This window comes from Lipotes vexillifer, unplaced genomic scaffold, assembly GCF_000442215.2.
Source record: "Lipotes vexillifer unplaced genomic scaffold, Lipotes_vexillifer_v1.1 scaffold577, whole genome shotgun sequence".
Taxonomy (NCBI): domain Eukaryota; kingdom Metazoa; phylum Chordata; class Mammalia; order Artiodactyla; family Lipotidae; genus Lipotes; species Lipotes vexillifer.
In genome coordinates, this window is record NW_006781888.1 from 347,804 (window position 1) to 369,999 (window position 22,196).

General features: G+C 37.9%; 1 protein-coding gene across 1 annotated transcript in view; it reads left to right on the plus strand.

Moving 5' to 3' along the window:
- LOC103087464 (bifunctional heparan sulfate N-deacetylase/N-sulfotransferase 4) overlaps nucleotides 1-22,196 on the plus strand; it is a 281,711-nt gene that overhangs the window by 220,676 nt on the left and 38,839 nt on the right. Inside the window, exon 7 of the mRNA XM_007454855.1 lies at nucleotides 12,712-12,894. Coding sequence (XP_007454917.1) covers nucleotides 12,712-12,894 — 183 coding nt within the window. The remainder of the gene's footprint in view (nucleotides 1-12,711; nucleotides 12,895-22,196) is intronic.

The window sequence follows — 22,196 nt, forward strand, 5'->3', positions numbered from 1 at the left end:
TTTTTTTTTTTTGCGGTACGTAGGCCTCTCACTGTTGTGGCCTCTCCCGCTGCGGAGCACAGGCTCCGGACGTACAGGCTCAGCAGCCATGGCTCACGGGCCCAGCCGCTCCATGGCATGTGGGATCTTCCCAGACCGGGGCACGAACCCACGTCTCCTGCATCGGCAGGAGGACTCTCAACCACTGCGCCACCAGGGAAGCCCTAATTGAACATTTTAAATGACTCCATTTGATTTCCTCTTTTAGCAAGTCAATTATATTTCTTTTAAAAAGATTTTTAGTGGTGGCCCTAGAGTTTGCAATATACATTTTTAACTAACTTGTGATTACTTTCAAATAACACTGTACTGTTTCATATACAGTGCAGATACCTGTACCAGAGTATTCAGAATTCTTCCTTCCCATTCCTTATGACATTGTGTATCTATAAAGTGAGTAGTTTAAAATATAAAAATATACTTTAAAAGATTGAAAATATTGTTAATTTACAGAAAATACTTTGAGATAATTTCAATCTCTGTCTGCCAGTCATTACTAAGAAACCCCTTGTCCCACTTCTCTTCCATTCCATTACATTGGCAAATCCCCAATTCTGGAAGAATTCAACTGTCTGCCCCCTTCAGATCTATAGCTGGCTTCTAACTGACAAAATACTGCAGAATATCATACAGCTTGGAGTCTCTGTAAATGTATGTGATATCAACAGACCCCTCAGAGTAGCCATAGCAAGAGCCTGTGCTTCCCTTTTTAACTTTCTGTCTGGTTCTCCATAGCCACTGTTTTAGAGCTTTTGTTTCTCAATCTTTTCTTCTATTCATTCCTCTATTGCTTCCTATTTTGGTAAAATTGTTCCAATATCCATCCAGTTACCTAAGCCAGAAAACTGAGTGTCATCTTTGATCGCTTCTTTGTTTCACTTTTCACATATGATCAAACACAGATCATTAGAGAGTCATTATTTTTTCCATCTTTATAGAGATATAATTGACATATTGTGTAAGTTTAAGATGTACAACAAGGTGATCTGATACACATACATCACAAAATGATTACCACTGTAAGGTTAGTTAACACCTCCATCACCTCACATAATTATCATTGTGTATGTGTGTGTGTGTGTGTGCATGCACATGTGAGTGCATGTGTGTGTGCGGTGAGAACAATTAGGATTTGCTCTCTTGGCAACTTTTGAGTATATAATAGAGTATATGGTATGGTACTGTTAGCTATAATCACTATGCTGTCCATTAGATCCTCAGAATTTATTCCTCTTACAGCTGGAAGTTTGTATCCTTTGACCAACATCTCCCCATTTCTCCCACCTCAGAGCCCCTGGTAACCACCATTTTACTCTCTGTTACTATGAGTTTGACTTTTTTAGATTTTTTTAGATTCCACATATAAGTGATATCATATAGTATTTGTCTATCTGTTTACCTTATTTCACTTAGCAGAATGCCCATGAAGTCCATCCATTGTTTTAAATTGCAGGATTTCCTCCTTTCTCAGGGCTGAATAATATCCCATGACCTCCATGTCTTTGGGGTCAGTTACTGGAAGATTACTGTGATCCTCTGGTGTTTCCTTGAGTTTTCATGTTCTTTGAAGTCTTTTGCATCTGCATCTTCACATTTGAAGTAGTGATCACCTCCTGCAGTCTTTAGTAACTGACTTGGGGAGAGAAATACCTTCGTTCAGCCCTGCTAGAGATTCTGAGGTTTTCTCAGTCCTTCTTAAATACACTTTCTCCACACTTCTTCTCTCTTTTGAGAGAGTTCTTAATTGTATGCCTTCTCTTGATCCTGTAACGTACCAGCATGGCTTCTGACAGTCTCCCTTTTGCTTTCCCAGGGGTGGAGCTAAGGCTGAAATTTGTAGTCTCTTAATAGGCCACCAAGTCTGCTTGGTTCCCTGTGCGTGTTCATTAGTTGTCTGCCGAGGCTCTTGCTGCCCTTGGAGCGTGCACTGAGAGCCGGCCACAGGGTAGAAGTGTGTGTGGGTGAGACGTGCAGGGCTCTGGGGTTTCCTGTAGGCCATTTGGGGGAATCTGCAGACAGTCATGCCCAGAGGCTTCTGGATGGCCTTCTTGATGTAGTCTGAGAAGCAGTTAGTAGGATCCACAACCTTTGAATCCCTCTGAGAGTCTTATCTGCTGCTCTCCCAGCCTCTTCCCACCTCCCAATCATACAGCTCATGACTCAGCATGCTGGATGGAGTGAGAGACACGTAGCCTCTTTGGCAGCACCCTGCATAGCTGAGGACGCTGGGTGCTCCTTCACAAGCTTTCACTTTCCCCCTCAGGAGAAATCATGGGTTGAGAAAATGTCTCTTGGCCCTGAGCTATGCTGTCTTGGGGGAAAGGTGATGTGAGGTAAACTCAAACTCTTCCTCTTACCCTCTCCAATGCATCCAAACTCATTTTTTTTTTCTCTCTAACGGTGATGTGCTGGAAATTCTCCACTGGAATCTGGACTTCCACAAGGGCTCTCTCATCAATGGGTGATTGTCTAAGACAATGTTCTCCAGGGGCCCCTGGACCAAATCCAAGAGGGGCCAGACTCAGTTCATAGGCCACTGCAGGGACCACAGCTGGGACTGAGGTCTGTATGCCTATTACTGTCCCCCCACCAACACACACACACACACACACACACGTGGGATAGACTCCTTCTTCTAGGTCCCTTGGCATGTGATGCTGGATTCCACAGCTCTCTCAAAGGCACTTTGGTCCATGGATGTATGCCAGATTGTTACTGTCTGAAGGAAAGACACAAATAAGGGGCATCTTATTCCGCCACATTGCTGACATCACTGCTGGAGATTGATTATCTTAATATCACTGAAATCTATTTAATTTCTCTCCTTTCCCATGGCGACTGGCCAGGTCATCATTATCTCCCAATCATATGCCTAGAAAAACCTCCTAAATGACTCCTGACCTCCAGTCTTCACCCTTTTTCATAAGGCACTCAGGATATATTTCCTAAAATGCATATCTGACTACCTCTCACCCCTACGCAAAATCTGTCAGTGTTTCTCCATTGTTCTTAGGATTAAAGCCCAAACCCTTCAAGAATTTAAAAGATTGATATGACTGGTCTTTTCTTTTCTCTTGCTACCTTACCCCCTTGCATGGACTACATTGCATTTTTAGTTTCTGGAATGTAAACTTTCACCAACTGCCTTTCACATACACAGTTCCTTCTTCTAACACATGACCTCAGCCTCATGTCACCCACTTCTGCTCCAACCTATCCTCTCACCTGAAGTGTCCCTAACTCATCACTTTTCAGATCTTAGCTCCAAAGTTCTTTTTTTTTTTTTTCAAGAAGCCTTCCACAAGTCTTAGATCAATGCCCAACTGCCTGCATCTGGGTGATGTCGTAGAGCAGGGAATTTCCACTTCACATTGTATTATAATCTGCTATGTTCTTTTCTATATCAACACTTAATCCTAGACTCCTTTAGGCAAAAGCTATTCATAATTTATTCACAATTATATCTCCAGTTCCTAATAGACTGGCACTTAGTAGGCATTTGATAAATATTTGTCAGTTGGTTGATTGTTTGAATAAATAAAAATTACTTTTTTTCCCCCTGAAACCTGTTGAACTCTGAGGCTGTTAGTGCAGCTTACACCAATCACTAAGGGACATGTTTTCTCTACCCAGGGGCTGAACTGCCCGTGATTATTCCCGGGGTTATGAATTTGCACTTCAGTGACTTTTATGTGGCATCATTGCAACATGGTTGGAAAGGAGATTTCTTTTCTTGAAAAGAGAGTAGTGCTAAGTAGCTCAGATGGAAAGCAGCTTTGGTAGTTTGTGTAAAATGGTAGATCTTTGTTCAAAATTAGGGCATTCTAAAAGGCAATTACTGTCACATCTAAAATCTCAGTTCTGACTTGACTATTGAAGCAGGAGAAACACAAATATATGCAATAACAATGTGGTTGTGAGCATGTGTTGCCTTTTAATGACTTAGGCCTCTATTAATGTACAAGAAAAATGGAGAGTTAAGCTCCTACTCACTGAAATAGAGCAGGAGCCTTCTGTTCTCCATTAGAACAGCTGCCCTATTTCCAGCTGCTTTGACGAAATCACTGCCCAACTTCTTTATTCAGGAGGATCAGTGTTTACACTCTAGTTGGTCTTGAATCAAAACAGTCCTGATTTGTTAATAATTCACTAACCAAATATTATGACTGAAAAACTGGGACACTGGTAAATAATCAGATGCAGAATGGAACTTCTGTTGCATTTAGTCTGATAATGGAAATGGAAAACACAAATAAAAAAATGTAATTTAGCAGTTCATTGTATCTTGTTGAATGCCAGCTGTTTTCAGGGATTGAGGATAGAATGTTTTGGTTTTCCCCTCACATCTTTAGAATATGGGAATAATTGGAAAGCAATTAAGTTATTTCACATTTTCTACTAGCAAAAGAAGTGTATGGTACCAAGGATTCATTTGTTTATTCAATAAATATTTGTTGTGTGCCTAGTATTGCCAAACTTCTTACAAACCCTGAGGATATAGCAGCAGTAGAGTGTCTAGACACAGGGAGCTTACATTCTAACATGGGAGTGTGGAAACAATAAATAACCAAACAGATACATAATATGGCAAGCGGTGAGTGCCTTTAAGGGCAGGGGAGAGGGCTGGAGTTGCTCTTTGATTTAGGGTGCATGGGGTAAAGCAAAGCAGACATCGGCTCATGGCACCAACACCCTTGAGTCCTGTCTCTAAAATCTCCTCATGGCACTTTTTGAAATGAAACAAAGGATTCCATTTAACAATCTCCTCCTATACTGATTTTTAACTTCAGCTGTCAGAGGTGATTCTGGGGGATAAAACTTGCATTTATTAAGAAATTACAGGAAGACTACAAAAGAGCTTCATATATTAGGTATCAAACTCAGTGATTTTTACTCTGGTGTAAATATACCCAACATTTTCTGTTTTGACTAGAAATCACAGTAATTATCATAAGCAGCATGTATGCAGTTATTTCAGCGGAACAAAGAAACACCGACTTTGCTTCCAAAAGATATTATTATCGCTGAGATATATATCAACTGATTTAAAATTATATTTGATATGTTAACTACTCCATAGTTACCTTAATTGAATGTGCATAATGATGATAAATTTTATACAATGTTTTTCATTTTACAAAATATTTTGGAATTCCCCAACTCATTGGAGCATCACATAGAACTGTAAAGTAAGGTATTGTTTCCATTTACAGTAGAAAAGTCAGAGATTCAGAGAAATTAATTGATATGGTAAGGCAGAGACAGTCCTCAAACCCAGACATTCTGGTTCCAAATTTCACATTGCTACTGTCACACTGTGTGCAAACCAAACCAATGTGAATTATAACAGCAACCCAAAGTCCTTTCTCTATATTTTCTGACTTATGCAATAGAGACTCCCAGGATAATATTTTAATTACTTACTCTTTTGTTTTTTAAACTGTTTGATTAGCATTATTTTCATTAAACCTGCTCCAAATTAAAAACAAAGGTTTAGTTTGGTTTATGAGAAAAGGTTTAGTTTGGGTTTTTTTGGGTTTTTTTTACACAGCCAAGAAAAGTCTTCCTTTTAATAGTCAAGGGTGTGGGGTATTAAAACATCAACTAAGAATAGTACTTATAAATGCCTGTGGTGATGCACATCTTACATGAAACCACATTGAAAGTCATGAGGAGCAAAAGAGCTCCCTCTGCTTAGTGGTTTAGTTTCACTTAAGTTTCCTGAGTGGTTGAATCAATAGATTCAGTAGAGTTCAGTTTCCTCAGTAGAGATTTAAAGCCATGAACTAAATCATTCCTACTTTTTTCCTGTCCATCTGCCCTACAGATGGTGAGATATGTTTGATTGTGGAGCTATTCTTTGCTTCTCTTTCTTCCTTTTGTTCGCTTCCTTCCTGCCCACCTGCCTTCTTCCCTCCCTCCCTCCCTCCCCCCCCCCCCCCTCACTCCCTCCCTTCCTTCCTTCCTTCCTTCTTTCTTTCCATTCTTTATTCCTTTCTTCTCCTCCTCCTTTTTCTTTCTCCTTCTAAGAGTAGTTCTTAGAGGGATATATCTTGAAGGGTCTGTTAAAATCAAACATGTTTCTTTAAGATTGGAAGGTTGGAGTTACTTTTACTTTCTATAACACATTTATATTAAGAAATATGCTAGGGCTTCCCTGGTGGCGCAGTGGTTGAGAGTCCGCCTGCCGATGCAGGAGACGCGGGTTCGTGCCCCGTTTCGGGAAGATCCCACATGCCGCGGAGCGGCTGGGCCCGTGAGCCACGGCCGCTGAGCCTGCGCGTCCGGAGCCTGTGCTCCGCAACGGGAGAGGCCACAACAGTGAGAGGCCCGCGTACCGCAAAAAAAAAAAAAGAAGAAATATGCTAATCTTTGCAAATGAAATAACCATTTCTCTCTTCAGCGTGAATTATCTTGAAATGTTCAGAGTCAATAATCAGTTGAAATGTATGTATATAGAAATATAAATATTGACTTTTATTTCTTATACTTCTAAAAAATTTTAATACATAAGTGAAATTTTATGTTGGCTCAATTCTAGGAAAAGTACACAAAGAAATATTAGTTTTAACCTAATATTGTTACAAATAAAATCTACCAGGTAATTAAAATAATAGAAGGAGGAAAAGCAGAAAATAGAAGTTAGATGAACTTGCTGCCAAAGTCTCTGGCAGAACACTGGATGTGAGAGAGCACTGATTCTGAACTCACACGCCCAACTTTGAGCACTGATTTGCTAGGATTTCCCCTATAGTCTCAGAAAGATCACTTAAACCCTTTGATCTTAATTTCCTTTTCTTTAAAAATTAGTATGAGTTCTTAGTACCTAATCAATACAACAAAAATGAACATAAAATCCCATGGCAAAGTTATTAAATAAATTTACATTAAGATTCAAAAACATCATGTGTTTAAAAAAGATCAGTCATTGACCAATCATTCAATATATGATACATTTTTTAAAAAATAAACTTGTATATCTCAATAGTGAATTCCAGTCTAATGATGGGTTTTAGATTGAGTGGCAGAGTAATATAATTATATTAGGTTTGGGCAAATATTCCTTACTTTTGGCATCTGAGGACATAGATGTATGCATATACCAACTTATTAGTTGCCCAGGACCAAAATATAGTACTAGGGGGGCCTCTAATTATTTCACAACAATTACGTCATTGGTGTTTAAATCTGGAAATGTACTGGCATACAAATTGGTAATGTTAAGCATAATCTGACTCTTAGTATCTTTTGCATGGTTCCAGCCTATATTCAGAAAAAATGAAGACATAAAATTGCCTTTTATAGGAAAAATATGAGTATGATGCCAAAGCACATAAGATGAGCCATCAAAGATGCCTTCCCCTTTTTTCTATCTATCTTCACATTTTATGAGAACTAAAAGCCTAATCAATAATTTAACAAACTAATGGACATATTTTTAGACACAATGGACTCTTTCTGAAAAGCAGTACACTGACAGAGCCACAGAGGCAAAAATGGAAACTAACTGCTAATATTTAATGTTTATCTTGAAAAGTTCTGTGCTGTGTCATGAGCACAGGGCAAGCTGCCTTAAAACAGAGTGCATCTCTTCTTTCTCTGCAAAGCTATTGTTTCTGTATTTGTTATAGTAACGTGTTTTTCCTATGAGCTATGTATCCAACAACTCTGTAAATGATTTCATTTTTAGAGGCACTATAAGGCACAGAACTGATATCCAGATTTTAATGTGTACTTTAAATAAGAATACATGCTCTAAAAAGATTTTAAATTCTAATTTAAGATACTATACTTGATATTCTGGTTATGGATATTAATATCCATACAATTTACAATGACATTGTGCTTGTCATAAAAGTAGGAAAAGCCAGAAAATTATTCTGGTATTGGCAGTCTGAAAATATTTTAGCTCAATTTAGAGAGGGTTGATGCTTCATTTTCTGGATAAAATAAAACCTTTGTTTTTTATTTTATTTTTCCCTTTTTCCTTTATCCTTTCTACTTAGTAAGAGAGGCAAAGTAAAATGCTATACAAAACAATTGTATGACTTGCAGCTAAAGACTCAGAACAGCCACTTGCCCACATTTACATAATATTGATACTATCCTGTTTGTCTCTACAACAGGCAGTGCTTTTACCCACATTTAAAGATTATCCTTAGAGTTCCATTATTTTTATGCAATTCCCTATTATCAAGACTTATACATCACTTTATTTAAAACCTCCTTTTTCCTTGGACTCTAGACATATCATTAAATGGATTTATTCCACAGGTAAATGATCTTCCTAAATTTAGTGCATGCATATTGCATCTGACATTGAGAAATGCTGTTATATATTTTTAATGAATAATTAGACTATGAGAGTGCCTTCAAGATTGGTTTTTAATTTTTACAACAGGTAAAAGGTAAAATGTAGATTTGTTTCTTGTTCGGTTATAATGGAGTTGAGAGCGTTGAGAGTTGAGGAGGGGGCATATGTAGCAGCATCAATGACAAGGTGGCGGGCAGCCCAGAGGCCAGCTTGGTGTTAGAAGCCCGACCTCGGTGACCCCTCTGGAAGGCCTGTTGCAGGTGGCCTGCTGACATTAGCATTTTATATCTTATTCTTAAACTCATCCATCAAACATGGTGTCATTGCCCATCTTTATCATGTGAGAGGTAAACTGCTGCTTGTCTGAATCCATGCAGATCTCTGAGCTGCAATATTTCAAGGTACAGTGGGTTTGCATCTGCAAACCATTTGCACCAATGTAGCACAGACATACCTTTTCTAGATGATGCTTTGGGGAGTATTGAGCCAGAATAGTCTTACTGTATCCTTAAGGAAATAACAATCAAAATAAATAAATATATAATAGCACAGAATAAGTGGGGGAACGTACACTGTCATATAAAAAATAATAGCAATATACTATGTCTGTGAAAAATTATTTGTAAATATTTCATACTGCATTTCTTTCCACTTCCCTTATTTATGCTTCAAACCACATCCATTCTTAATTTGTCTTATTCTTCCTACACTCTCTGAATAGGTTTTGCTTTTTCTTTTTATAAACAAGCCATGTGGCCAGAAATACTAAAACTAAAATGTTCTGTCTGCACAATAGCTGCCTTTAGCAAGTCAGATATGCACAGTTAAGCTGTGCTTGCAGAATCTTTCTTCTGAAAGTGCAGTCAATTGACCATGTACCAGCACTAATATATTTCTAACCAGTAAAGCATGTACACATGCTACCCTGTACACAGTGATTTCAACTGCTGTGGCCAGGGTGCTCATCTTTTTTCTTGGCAAAGGAACATTTAAATGCAGAAGCATGCCTCAGCTTAGAACCATGCAACATCTCCAGACCCTGTTTTCTTCCAAAGGTGGATTTTCCGTTTGCCCTGCATCAGTGTTATACTTCCTTCAGAAAGCAAGGCTTGTTCTCCTAAAGAGATTCTGGATAAATGACTTAGAATTAGTGGGCCACAAAATCATTTAGAAGCATTATGGCAATACCCTAACAAAATGGTATACATCTGCCCATGATATAAAAATAATTTTTACAGTATTCTTCAAGTAGTATTTTTATTTACAATTTTGTCAGATTTTAGACACTTACAGGTGCCTTAAAGTTCCATCTTAAAATGACAGTGCTAGAGGGCAGGTGGCAGATTTCTAGGACGTTACTGTACTTCTTCAGGCATTCAGGTGCTAGCCGGGTTTTTCAGTCCCAAGAAACTATAATTATCATGGAGAACACGGCTTACACTGTCTTATTTCTTAATTACAGTAGCAACATGAGATAAATGCATACTTATTGGGATCAAATGCATATTATTTTGTGGTGATTGCAAAGAAGTTCTCATGACAACGATAGCAATTATATGGTCATCAAGTATGATACTATGTTAAATTCTAAAAACTCTATAATTAAAGTCCTGCCAAGCGGGCACTTCCTATTTGAAAAGAAGAAAAAGAGCTTAAGAGTGAGGGAGAGTTTGGCCAATGTAAAAATCAGTGACATAGTTACCCTGAGCCTGTTCAAGTGATTCCACATGAATCTTAAGATCATTGTATCAACTAGCATTTGAGGGCTTTAATTTAAATTTCTATCCAAACAAGCTACGTAAAGAATATTCTTTAAAATAGCTTTTCTCTTTTTTGGACCTTCAGAATAAAAAGCTTTGAATATACCCTGGGGAGGGGGGGTGGAAATGGACTGGAAATATGATAGGAGTGATACTGCCTTCAAAGATAAATTTGCAGTCTGTCAGTAAAATTCTTTTCAAATATTATAAATCGTTGTCTGAAAAGTTTTCATGTAAGATTCCAAAAATAATTTATGTTCTGTCATTCTGATTTAAAAAAAAAAGACTTTAAGTTGCCAAGATAATACATAAATTTTCCACTTTCTTCTATAAATAGATATTCTTTGTCTTTTATTTTCAAAACGGCTAATGGAAAACAATGATGGATGTCAAACTCTATACATAAAACTATTTGGGTGAAGGTTTCAGATATATCATGTGTCAGATTTGCCTAGGTTTTAAATTCTGCTCTGCCATTGACTAGATGTGAAACTTGAACAAATTATTTCACTGTGCCTCAGTTTCTTCATCTGTAGAAGGGGACAATAACTGTACCTACCTTATAAGATTGTTGTGAGGACTTAATCATTTCATACAAGTAAAGGGCTTAGATTTATGCCTAGAACATAGTAAGCGCTATATACTTTTTAGGTGATATTTATGGGGAATAGGCCAAGTTCTCCCACTCTCTTCCCCACCTTCAACCTTGGTGAGGAGTATCTTTAATCATCTTAATGGACTTTCCTCGGAGGATCCTTTTCAGCATTCTAGTAAAGGGCATTCCATGAACCTGATACCTTTGACTTACACTACCTTATCACAGTGTTGTTTTTTTTAATTCTTATGCTCTATTATTTTTTTCTTCTAGTTTTATTGAGATATAATTGACATACAGCAGTGTATAAGTTTAAGGTGTACAGCACAATGATTTGACTTAACATACATTATGAAATGATGACCACAATAAGTTTAGTGACCATCCATCATTTTATACAGATACAGGATTAAAGAAATTAGAGGGCTTCCCTGGAGGCGCAGTGGTTGAGAGTCCGCCTGCCGGTGCAGGGGACACGGGTTCGTGCCCCAGTCCGGGAAGATCCCACATGCCGCGGAGCGGCTGGGCCCATGAGCCATGGCCACTGAGCCTGCGCGTCCAGAGCCTGTGCTCCACAACGGGAGAGGCCACAACAGTGAGAGGCCCGCGTACCGCAAAAAAAAAAAAAAAAAAAAAAGAAATTAGCAAAGAAATATTTTCTCCTTATGATGAGAACTTAGAATTTCCTCTCTTACCAACTTTCATATATAACATAGAGCAGTTTTCATTATCTTTATCATATTGTGCATCACATCCCTCATAGTTATTTAGCTTGTAACTGGAAGGTTGTACCTTTTGACTGCCTTCATCCAATTCCCCCTCCCCCAGTACCCACTACCCGCCACCGGCTCTGGTAGCCACAGATCTGATCTCTTTTTCTATGAGTTTGTATATTTGTTTGTTTGTTTGTTTTTGAGGTATAATTGGCCTACCACACTATATTAGTTCCTGGTTCACAATATATTGATTCATTATTTCTATACATTTAAAAATGACCACCATGATAAGTCTAGTTACCGTCTATCACCATACAAAAATATTAAATATTTATTGACTGTATTCCCCACACTGTACGTTTCATACTCATGAGTCATTAGACCACACACACACACACAAAATAAAAACAAACAAGTTTTCTTGAGTTTGATTTCATTTCAACCTGTATACATATCTATACCAAAAAAGGTCTGGAACAGTTTTTTAAATTTTAGAACTGGTCTAATTCTGGTTTTTCTCTAGGTTGGGAGTTATTAGATTATTGGATTTGATAGTTTTGATTCCACAATGGGGGAAAAAACTGATATGTAAAGTAATACTATACTTTTAATGGGCAGTGAGGGGATGCCAATCCCAATTTCAATTTTTATTTTAAGAGTGAGCTTAAGAGTGACTTTGAAATAGAAATCAAATGTGTGGCTTTCTACCTGTATTAGTCTTTGCAAGCTGCCATAATAAGACACCACAGACCGGGTGGTTTAAACAACGGACATTTATTTTCTCACAGTTCTGGAGGCTAGAAGTCCGTGATCGAGGTGCCAGAAAATTCAGTTTCCGGTGAGACTTCTCTTCCTGACTTAAAGACAGCCACCCTCTGGCTGTGTTCCCAATTGGCCTCTTTTCTGTGCATTGCACGGGGGAGGGATAGAGAAAGAAAGAGACAGAGAGAGAGGGAGAAAGAGAAAGAGAGAGGGAGGGAATGCACTGTGTTGTCTGTTTTTATAAGGGCATCAGAATTATCAGATTAGGGTCCCACCTTTATGACTTCACTTAAGCTTAAGTACCTCCTTAAAGAACCTATCTTTGAATACAGTCACATTGGGAGTTACAGTTTCAACATATGAATGTGGGTGAGGTGTACACAATTCCGTCCATAACACCCCACCTGAAATGATAATTGTACTTCTCATGAAATTCAGCGTTTAGGTGAAGTACTTCCTAGAGCTTCTATGCCACTTTTGAGCATATGCGTATGATATTTATGGTCATTTTTATTTATTTTTCAGATCAGCATTTTCATGACCCATTTGTCAAACTATGGGAATGACCGCCTAGGGCTGTACACCTTTGTGAACTTGGCCAACTTCGCACAGAGCTGGACCAACCTGAAATTGCAAACTCTGCCTCCAGTGCAACTAGCCCACAAGTACTTTGAGCTCTTCCCTGAGCAGAAAGACCCTCTCTGGCAGGTAACACTGCACATTTCACATTCTCTCCTGGGCTGAAAGAAAAGAAACTAGCAATTTATGAGTGCCGAGTTTGTGTTAGGAACTCTGCTGGAGATACTAAAACTGTCATTTAATGCAAACTTCTTTTTTATCCAATAGTTTCATTCTCTTCAATAATATTTTTTATTTGTTTTATGGATTAAGTGTTGGCATTTTGGATTTGTTTTTCTGGGATTTTGTTAGTTGGTCAGTCAGTTTGGAAGTTTTGCATTGAGGATGTTGTTTTATTGTTGGTTTTTTCTCAGAGCTAATCACTTTGACTTGCATTTAGTGTGGGCACTAACTAGCAGTAAAATGGTTAGGTGTTGGGTATCTAGGAAGATAGAAACTAAGGACCACCATAATCTAAGAGCGTAGAACTACACCCTGATATGTGTGTGTACAACACAGATAGTCTAAATAAAAAAGGGAAAAGCAGCTTTTACTTCATGCTCCTACAGATTCTATCTTTAAGATGTCCTCGTGCATTTTTTTAATCTAATCTTTTGCTAGGATCATATCTATTAATAAAGAAGGAATTGTCAGTTTTAGGATTGCTTTTATGAATAATTCAACTCTATGTGGGAGCTACTGAGCCTTAGTGCATGAAAATGTAAACGAGCTGCTTCTTACCATTTATCTAGGAAAATGCCACCTTCCACTTTCTCGGTTCTTTATGCATCAGATTACATTGACCCACATAATCAATAAGCTGGCTGCAGAGAGCAGATCATATGGTCTCCTGCTAAGTAGTCAGTAGAGGGCTAGCATCCTCATTAATGAGAAATCACTGCAAAACAGACTTTTTACCATCCTCTCTCAATCTCCTGTGTTTCTATTCCATAATTCATGTTACGTGCCCCTCTGTGTCTATATGGTCAGGAATTCATCCACCATATGTTTATTGAGCATCTACTATGTATAAGGCAAGGCTAGTTGCTCTTGAGAATGTGAAGAAGAACAAAATGCAATATTTTCTCTCAAAGTCAGCAGAACATTTCCTTGTTATTCTTATTCACTGCTATATATTTCAAAATGTGTTTTAAAACTGCTACAGTAAGTCATACTTTATTTTGATGATTTATTCAGCAGCTTGGCCAGCTATAAGTTTGGTGTATATATTAAGTAGACGAATAAATAGATAAAGACATAGTTCCTGTAGTGTATATAGTCACACCACGTAGATGTTGAATTTCATAAAGGCAAAGCTTTGTCTCCCATAAGTGGTAGTTACTCAGAAGTGCTCACATACTTATAAAATTGATAAATCATTGACAGTAAATCAATTCTTTTTTCACACATGTTTATTTATAAGATATCTATAATTCATGGTTACAGTAACAATAAAAAGTAAGCAACTTAACAAATGTGGCAGACAGATGATCTAAAAAATGAGTCAATGACCCCAAGCTCTACTCTTTCTTTTCCTTCATAAAAAAAAAAATGCTTTTTTAATGAAGAATTTGTATTTCTTAATATTGTGTGAGTTTTTTTAAAAATAAAGAATTGTATTTATTGATATTTTTGGTATCAGTGACACCGTTCATTTTGTTAGGGAATGAATATAATCAAAGACATGCCAGCTCCAATAAGGTTTGGTTAATATGATTATTTTATTTTATTTTACTTTATTTGTTTTTTATTAATTTTTATTGGAGTATAGTTGCTTTACAATGTTGTGTTAGTTTCTTGCTGTACAGCAAAGTGAATCAGTCATACATATACATATATCTGCTCTTTTTTAGATTTCCTTCCCATTTAGATCACCACAGAGTATTGAGTAGAGTTCCGTATGTTGTACAGTAGGTTCTCATTATGATGATTTTAAATATGATGATCAAATGCTTGTTAAATATGAAATACTGTGCTAGTTGATTGGGGGTATAAATGAAAATTAGAATGAGAAAGTAGAATTATTCCTTGAGAACTATGTCACTTTGGAAGACATGAGAACATATACATACACAAATAAAACATTTGTGAGTGTGACTATTTTAATTTTGAATAGCATCATAGAGGTAAATTCCTAGGGAGTTCTTAATAAATGATACAATTAATCAGAAGAGGCTTCAGAGAGTTCACAGATTTTTGTTATTGTTGTTGTCATATATATGTCTATTATCAAAAAAGCTTATTATAAGAGTATTTAAGTAACACTCAAGAGTAAATGTTTACTAAAAGACTCCTGCTTTATCACATGAATTATATCCTTTATATGGTTTCTTTTTTTAAATTTATTCGTTTTATTTATTCTTTTTTTTTTCTTTCTTTTAGGCTGTGTTGTGTCTTTTTTGTGGTGTGTGGGCTTCTCACTGTGGCAACTTCTCTTGTTGTGGAGCACGGGCTCTAGACATGTGGGCTTCAGTAGTTGTGACACGTGTGCTCAGTAGCTGTGGTGCATGGGCTTAGTTGCTCCACGGCATGTGGGATCTTCCCAGACCAGGGCTCGAACCCGTGTCCCCCACATTGGCAGGCGGATTCTTAACCACTGTGCCACCAGGGAAGCCCTATATGGTTTCTTTTGACTGAAAAATAAAGTTGCAAACATTTCCCATTAACAAAAGCACCATATATTCTCAAATATATTTAAGAAAGAAAACAAGGAATAGAAAGCAAAATAGCAGTTAAATTGAACAGGGAATTATTCACATACATGAGATTTTGAGAACAGTAGACTTTACTGAAACAAATCTGATAAACTTTGCCAGTCATAAAGGGTGTCAGAAAACTGCAAATGATCAGGTAAAGATAAAGTGCATAATACTTTTGAGTTCCTTTCCCTGGTGGTTTTCTCCTCTTCTCATATTTGTATTTATAACATCAAGTAAAACAGCTAAAGGCGTTATCATCAAGTCCTTTATACAACATGAATTTAATTTTACAAAAAGCATTTAAGCATAACCAACACTAATTAAATGTTTTTTTGCAGTACGCGGGCCTCTCACTGTTGTGGCCTCTCTCGTTGCGGAGCACAGGCTCCGGACGCGCAGGCCCAGCGGCCATGGCTCACGGGCCCAGCCGCTCCGCGGCATGTGGGATCTTCCCGGACTGGGGCACGAACCCGTGTCCCCTGCACCGGCAGGCGGACTCTCAACCACTGCGCCACCAGGGAAGCCCTAATTAAATGTTTTATAGTCCATTCATCACAACCCTACAGAGTTAGGATCGGTTAATATTATGTGTCACTGCCATTGCTATACATTCTCTAAATTAAATGTCGCAGGTACTTTATTGTATTTATAAACATGCCTTTTTATTTAGTGCATTTCACTTTTAAAAAGTTATCTTTCCTTAGATTTTCAATTCACACTTTTTTATTACCACAAATAAAAAGAAAATGTGCAAAATGATAATCTTAACATCTATTTAATTTCCTTTGGTTCCTTATGTAAATTTTCATTAGCACCAACTACCATATATGTGAAAAGTGCTTTGTCACCTAATTAAAAAGTGCAATATGAATATCTGTCAATGGACAGCATGGTAAGTACAATGCAGAGTGTATGTGCACCCTTCACTGGAAGTGGAGTCTTTCGGAGTTGTTTAATATGAGAATATGTGCGGAGGACACACACGGAACTCTATCCCTAGAGTATATCCTCCTCAGTATAGTCCCTGGTGTGTAAGATTCTTAAAATTATACTCATGGGTTTCTGTTAATTCATGTCCCTTTTTGTTTGGGTAGAATAATCACTACAAAGCATAAAAGAATAAGGTGTCCTCTTTTTTTTTTTTTTTTTTAACCTCTTATTATAGAAACCAAAACCACAACATGGAGGCAGTTGGAAGGTCAGATTCTTGCACATTCACTAATCAATGCTTTTAAGCTCTCAAGCTGTCAGGTTAGCTCAGTCTCAATCTTCAGTCAGTCACTCCAGAGTCTCACTATCAATAAACATGCCAAGGGTGATGTGGTTTCCTGCTTGCCTGTGTGACCAAGACTATGGTCAAAAAAAGAGCTGCAGTTTCTCTCTTTCCAGGCCAGTGTCTCCAGGATTAAAGAAGTAGGGAAGTAAAGCCACAGTGTGCTGACCTTAGGGAGTTAGCACCTTAGTTGATTGTAGCTGTGAAATCATCCAACTCCAGCTTAGAGACGACGAGATTTGAACGTCTGTGACATAAACATATCACAAGGTCTAGTGACATACACACTGTAGATTCTATTAGTTTGTGTCTATTGAAGGAATGCTGATGCAGAGAATTACAGATTGTAAGAGCAGGAGAAGTTAGGGACATCTAGCCCAACTTACTCATTTTAGACACTTAAGGAGGTGAAATGTCTTGTTCTAAGTCACATGGCTTATTAGGGAACAAGTCAGGACTAAAGCTCAAGCTGCCTTATTTCTAAGCCAGTGTAGTCCCAACCACACCAAGATGGTAGTTTTACATTTAGAAAAATAAATCTAGTTCTACCATCGACTGTCTGTGTAGAATGAAATATCAGGAATACCTTGTGACCTCTGAAGAATCTGATGGGCTATTCAGTGTGAGTTATTGCAACCTATGCTTCTGAAGTACCTACATAATAAAAAGAAAGGTCTTTGCCTTCGTGTAATTTACAAACCATAATAGCGTCTGGTTATGTGAACAAAATGACATCAAAAATTTGTCTTCATATTTTTTCCTCTCTTTTCCACTCTATACCTTATTTATCACTCTGTTATTGCACTTACCTTATGATATTGCAGACACTTGTGCTTGTCATACACCAGCTCATGCAATCCTTAAGGAGTGAGACTGTTTATTCATTCGTGTTTGTAACCTAGAACCTAGTGTAGTACCGTAGCTACTGTCATTAAAACCTCACGAACGGATGAGCAAAAGCAGAGGGATGTGTGTGCACAAGGAACAGTAACAGTGGCACGCTTGCTTCCTGGGGAAGAGTAGGCATGTAATGGGACGAAACCTCGAGGAACAGATACAAGCCAGTCAGGAAAGCTTTGAGAACTACCAGAGCAGTTTGGGTTCGATAGGCAACAAGGAGCAACTATCTGTGTGTTCTGAAGATGAGAGGGAAATAATTTTTTTAAGTGTTGGCCAAAAACATTATACCAGAAGCTTTTATTTCCATGACAGGTAAGAACAGGAGGAGCTAAAGTTAGGATAATAATCTAACTATGAGAGAGGGAAGCCCTAAACAGTTTCATGGCTGTGGAAGAAAGTGAGACCTTCTGAGAAGTGTTAGAAATTGTTTGTGGGTGAGATGCTGAGATTAAAGGAACTCTGATACGTAATTACCCCCACAGCTGGGGAAATAAATAAGAGTTCTATAATTTCATATTCTTCACTTCCATTTTTTCATCTTTTAGCTTTTCCAGTGAAATAGCCAGAATGGTTTTTATCGCTTCACAGGGTCAGAGCAGAGGTACAGACTTCATCATCATCTGACATATTTTTCCTAATCACCATGTGGTTACATTTCTCTTCTTAACTCAGAATAGTATTTAAACCTTTCAGAAATGCTTCCCAAATATTCAGGTAATTCCTCACAATTTTAATTCTTTAATTTACAAGAAAGCACTTTACTGTTTTGATTACACAAGGCTGTCAGACATTCTGACATCTAGAAATGGTGACATAAGTCATGGATTTTCCTTTTCCCATCAATCAGTTGCAAATATGATCTTGTCAGGTGTCAAATTCTCCACACAAGTAACTTACTGAGGTTTCGTCATGGAAAAACTACTTGCAGGTAGCTCATAAAATAAAATAAAATAAAATAAAATAAAATAAAATGTAAATTGTTATAATACTTTCAAACTTTATGAATCAAAATCATCATAAAATATGTATATTTTGAACCCCTAATCCAAGTATAACAATAAAAAACTGAATTTTTTGTATGTGCCCTATAGAAATGCCTGATAACTTTAATGTCATACTAAAAATGTCATACTATGAGCGAATACATTATATGAGACCAACCTATTAATAAGAGTTTAAAAATACAGTTTCTTTCATTGAGTTGGTTATCCAGATTCCCTGACACGATATTCTTATAACAGTAAGTAATAATATAAGGTATTGTATGCGAGAGTGTGCAGTTATCTGTTTGAAGATACCCAGAGCTACAGAGTAAACTTGTCACCTTCTCCTGGGGTCAGTTTTGCTTTTGAGACTATTTCATGGGAAAATACAAATAGTATACTTTTATTGAAATAAAGGTGGTGTAATATGGTGAAGAATGCATAGGGGTTTAGGATAAATCAGAGGTAGTTTGTGCTTAAAGCAACTCTCGTGGCACTATTACCCCGGATCCACACATGAACCACAGGTCCCTTTCACCCACTTCCACCCCCAGAGGTTGGCATTTATGTGCCTCTGTAATCAGAGTACTTTGGTAGAGAAGTCTGAGTATGAATCAGACTATCAAGCGCTACAGGAGTTCTGTGGAGAGAGCATTCATTACAGATCAGTGCACGCAGAAAGGAAAGGCGTTTCCAAGGAGCTGAAGGACTCCCTAGCTTACATGGTGTACAGGTAGAGTCGAGTCTCTGTAAGGATGGTGTGTGTCTCAGAGTTTCTCCATATGGATTTTCTGATTGAAGCACTGAGAATACACATCCCTAACCTATTAAAATTCCTCATCAGTGTCCGTGGATTGTATTAAGCTTAAATGACATTGAGAGACCAAAAACTGAAAGTCACCAGCTTGTATAATGCAGATCTGGAAAAGGATTTTGCTTAAAGACATGTACACGCCAAAATTAATAAGCAGAAGAAAATTTAACACAACACATCCAGATAGTAGGAAGCAGAAGAATTTAAAAAATCAAACAAAAACACCTTTCGTAGCATTCTCCATTAAACAGTGAGGTCAGAACAGCAGAGAGCAAGCAGGGGGAATAGAGAGAAAGCCAGTAACCTGGGAATGTTTCTAATTAACAAAATAATCCTTCTACCATGAGCACTGGGCATTTTTAATGCTTCAGCTATTAAGGTCTAGAGATCTCCTCGTTATCTGGAAAAGGCACATGACTTGAGAGGGGATAATCAGTCTAACTGATAATTCCATGGTGTTCTCAGGGAAGGATGTGCAGAAGCACTGAGCAGAGCAGATTCTTAGTAGAGAAAAGGCAGGTAGGTTGGAATAACCAGATCTAATGAGAACCAAAGTTATCTTCATGTCTCCTACAAAAATATGAACTTCAGGATAAGGTCAGTAGTGTGATTTTTATTTTTGGTATGTGTTTTTAGCTTGATTGTGAATTTGTAATTTTTACTCAGAGAGGGAGAATCTGAGTGCTCATACCCTTCTACGTAACATGATGTCATCAGAATTTACTGCCCTTTCTAAGTGTGGTTCATAACCTCAGGGAATCTCCTGTCCATTTTGCTGATGTCTACTTAAAAGTCAATCTGGGACGCGGGTTCGTGCCCCAGTCCAGGAGGATCCCACATGCTGCGGAGCGGCTGGGCCCGTGAGCCATGGTCGCTGAGCCTGCGCGTCCGGAGCCTGTGCTCCGCAACGGGAGGGGCCACAACAGTGAGAGGCCCACGTACCGAAAAAAAAAAAAAAAAAAAGTAAATCTGCCTCACCTCATCATATATTCCATGTAAAAAAACCACTTGCATACCCTTTACCTGTGTGAGAGCTAGTTACATGCATTTTCACTACACTGGCACTGTTATCATATACACTGCCTAAAGCAGTTTTAACAGAATATTTTCAAAGTTTCAATATATCTATAACGCTAGATACTAAAAACAGTAAATTACTTTGTGTAACAGTTTCAGATATGTGGGGAACAATCAGATAGGGATATAATTGCTTTGTAACTTTCTGAACTTTAGAATTAAAACCGTAACAATGGAGCAAAGTATGAAAGTGCATGCAAATGTATCATTTTTTTTCATAATCATTGCAGGATCCTCTCTCTCTCTTGCCGTCTCACACACACACACACACACACACACACACACACACAATTTAACTGCAGAGACAATCCCAGCTTTGGATTTCAAATCTGAAACTAATGTGCTGTGTCACCTTCAGCATGACCTAAATAAAACACCTTGCATCTCAGCTTCCTCAGCTATAAAGAATGGATAATAATATCTGTCTTGCCAGGTTGCTTTGAGGATTAGAAATAATCTATGTCAAGCAAGTGCCTGGAATATAGAAGGTGATCAATAAAACTTAGATATTATGTTAGCTGTTATTCAGACCATATAAGGAAAGTCAGAGTAGGAAAAGTCTAAACAAACATTTTCAGAATATAAAATAGGAAATGCAAACATCCTATTATTAAAGTTATGATTAAACAGATACAAGGGAAAACATGCTAAGAAAAGACATAAATGAAGAAATATGGGCACCCGGATAGCCCTAAAATAGCATAAAATAGAAGGAATGCAGTTTAAAAAAAAGTCTGCCTAGGGACCTCCCTGGTGGTGCAGTGGTTAAGAATCCACCTGCCAGTGCAGGGGACATGGGTTCAAACTCTGGTCCGGGAAGATCCCACATGCCGCAGAGCAACTAAGCCCATGCGCCACAACTACTGAGCCTGAGCTCTAGAGCCTGCGAGCCACAACTACTGAGCCCATGCACCAAAACTACTGAAGCCCACACGCCTATAGCCTGTGCTCTGCAACAAGAGAAGACACCACAATGAGAAGCACGCACACCACAACGAAGAGTAGCCCCCGTGCACCACAACTAGAGAAAGCCCTTGTGCAGAAACAAAGACCCAGTGCAGCCAAAAATAAATAAATTAATTAATTAATTAAAAAAGAAAAGTCTGCCTAGATTGACGTATACAAATGCCACCAATTATAAGATACCTACTGGAAAAACTGAAGTAATGTAAATTGAATAGTTAATAACAAAAACATTTGGAACAGCAAGTATTATAACATCTTAGCAACCAGGTAATTTTATTTGATAGTTTACTCCTCTCAGTATAACTTCCTGGGAAAGTACAACTAAAATAACTAGTGTCTTTGTCTACCAAAATAAGTGTTTATCCATGTTCAGTGTGTTAAAGTCAAAGGAAACTCTTTCCAAATCTTATCAATCTGCCTATTTCTGTGAAAGTTTTTTTTTTTTTTTTTTTTTTTTGCTGCGTTGGGTCTTCGTTGCTGCATGTGGGCTTTCTCTAGTTGTGGCGAGTGGGAGCTACTCTTCATTGTGGAGCACGGGATCTAGGCACACAGGCTTCAGTAGTTGCAGCACGTGGGCTCAGTAGTGGCAGAAATTTGAATGGCAAAAACATGTGTATTGCAATAAAGAATAAAATTGGTCTAGTTGAGCCTACAGAATGAAGAGAGGTCTCACAAAAGGC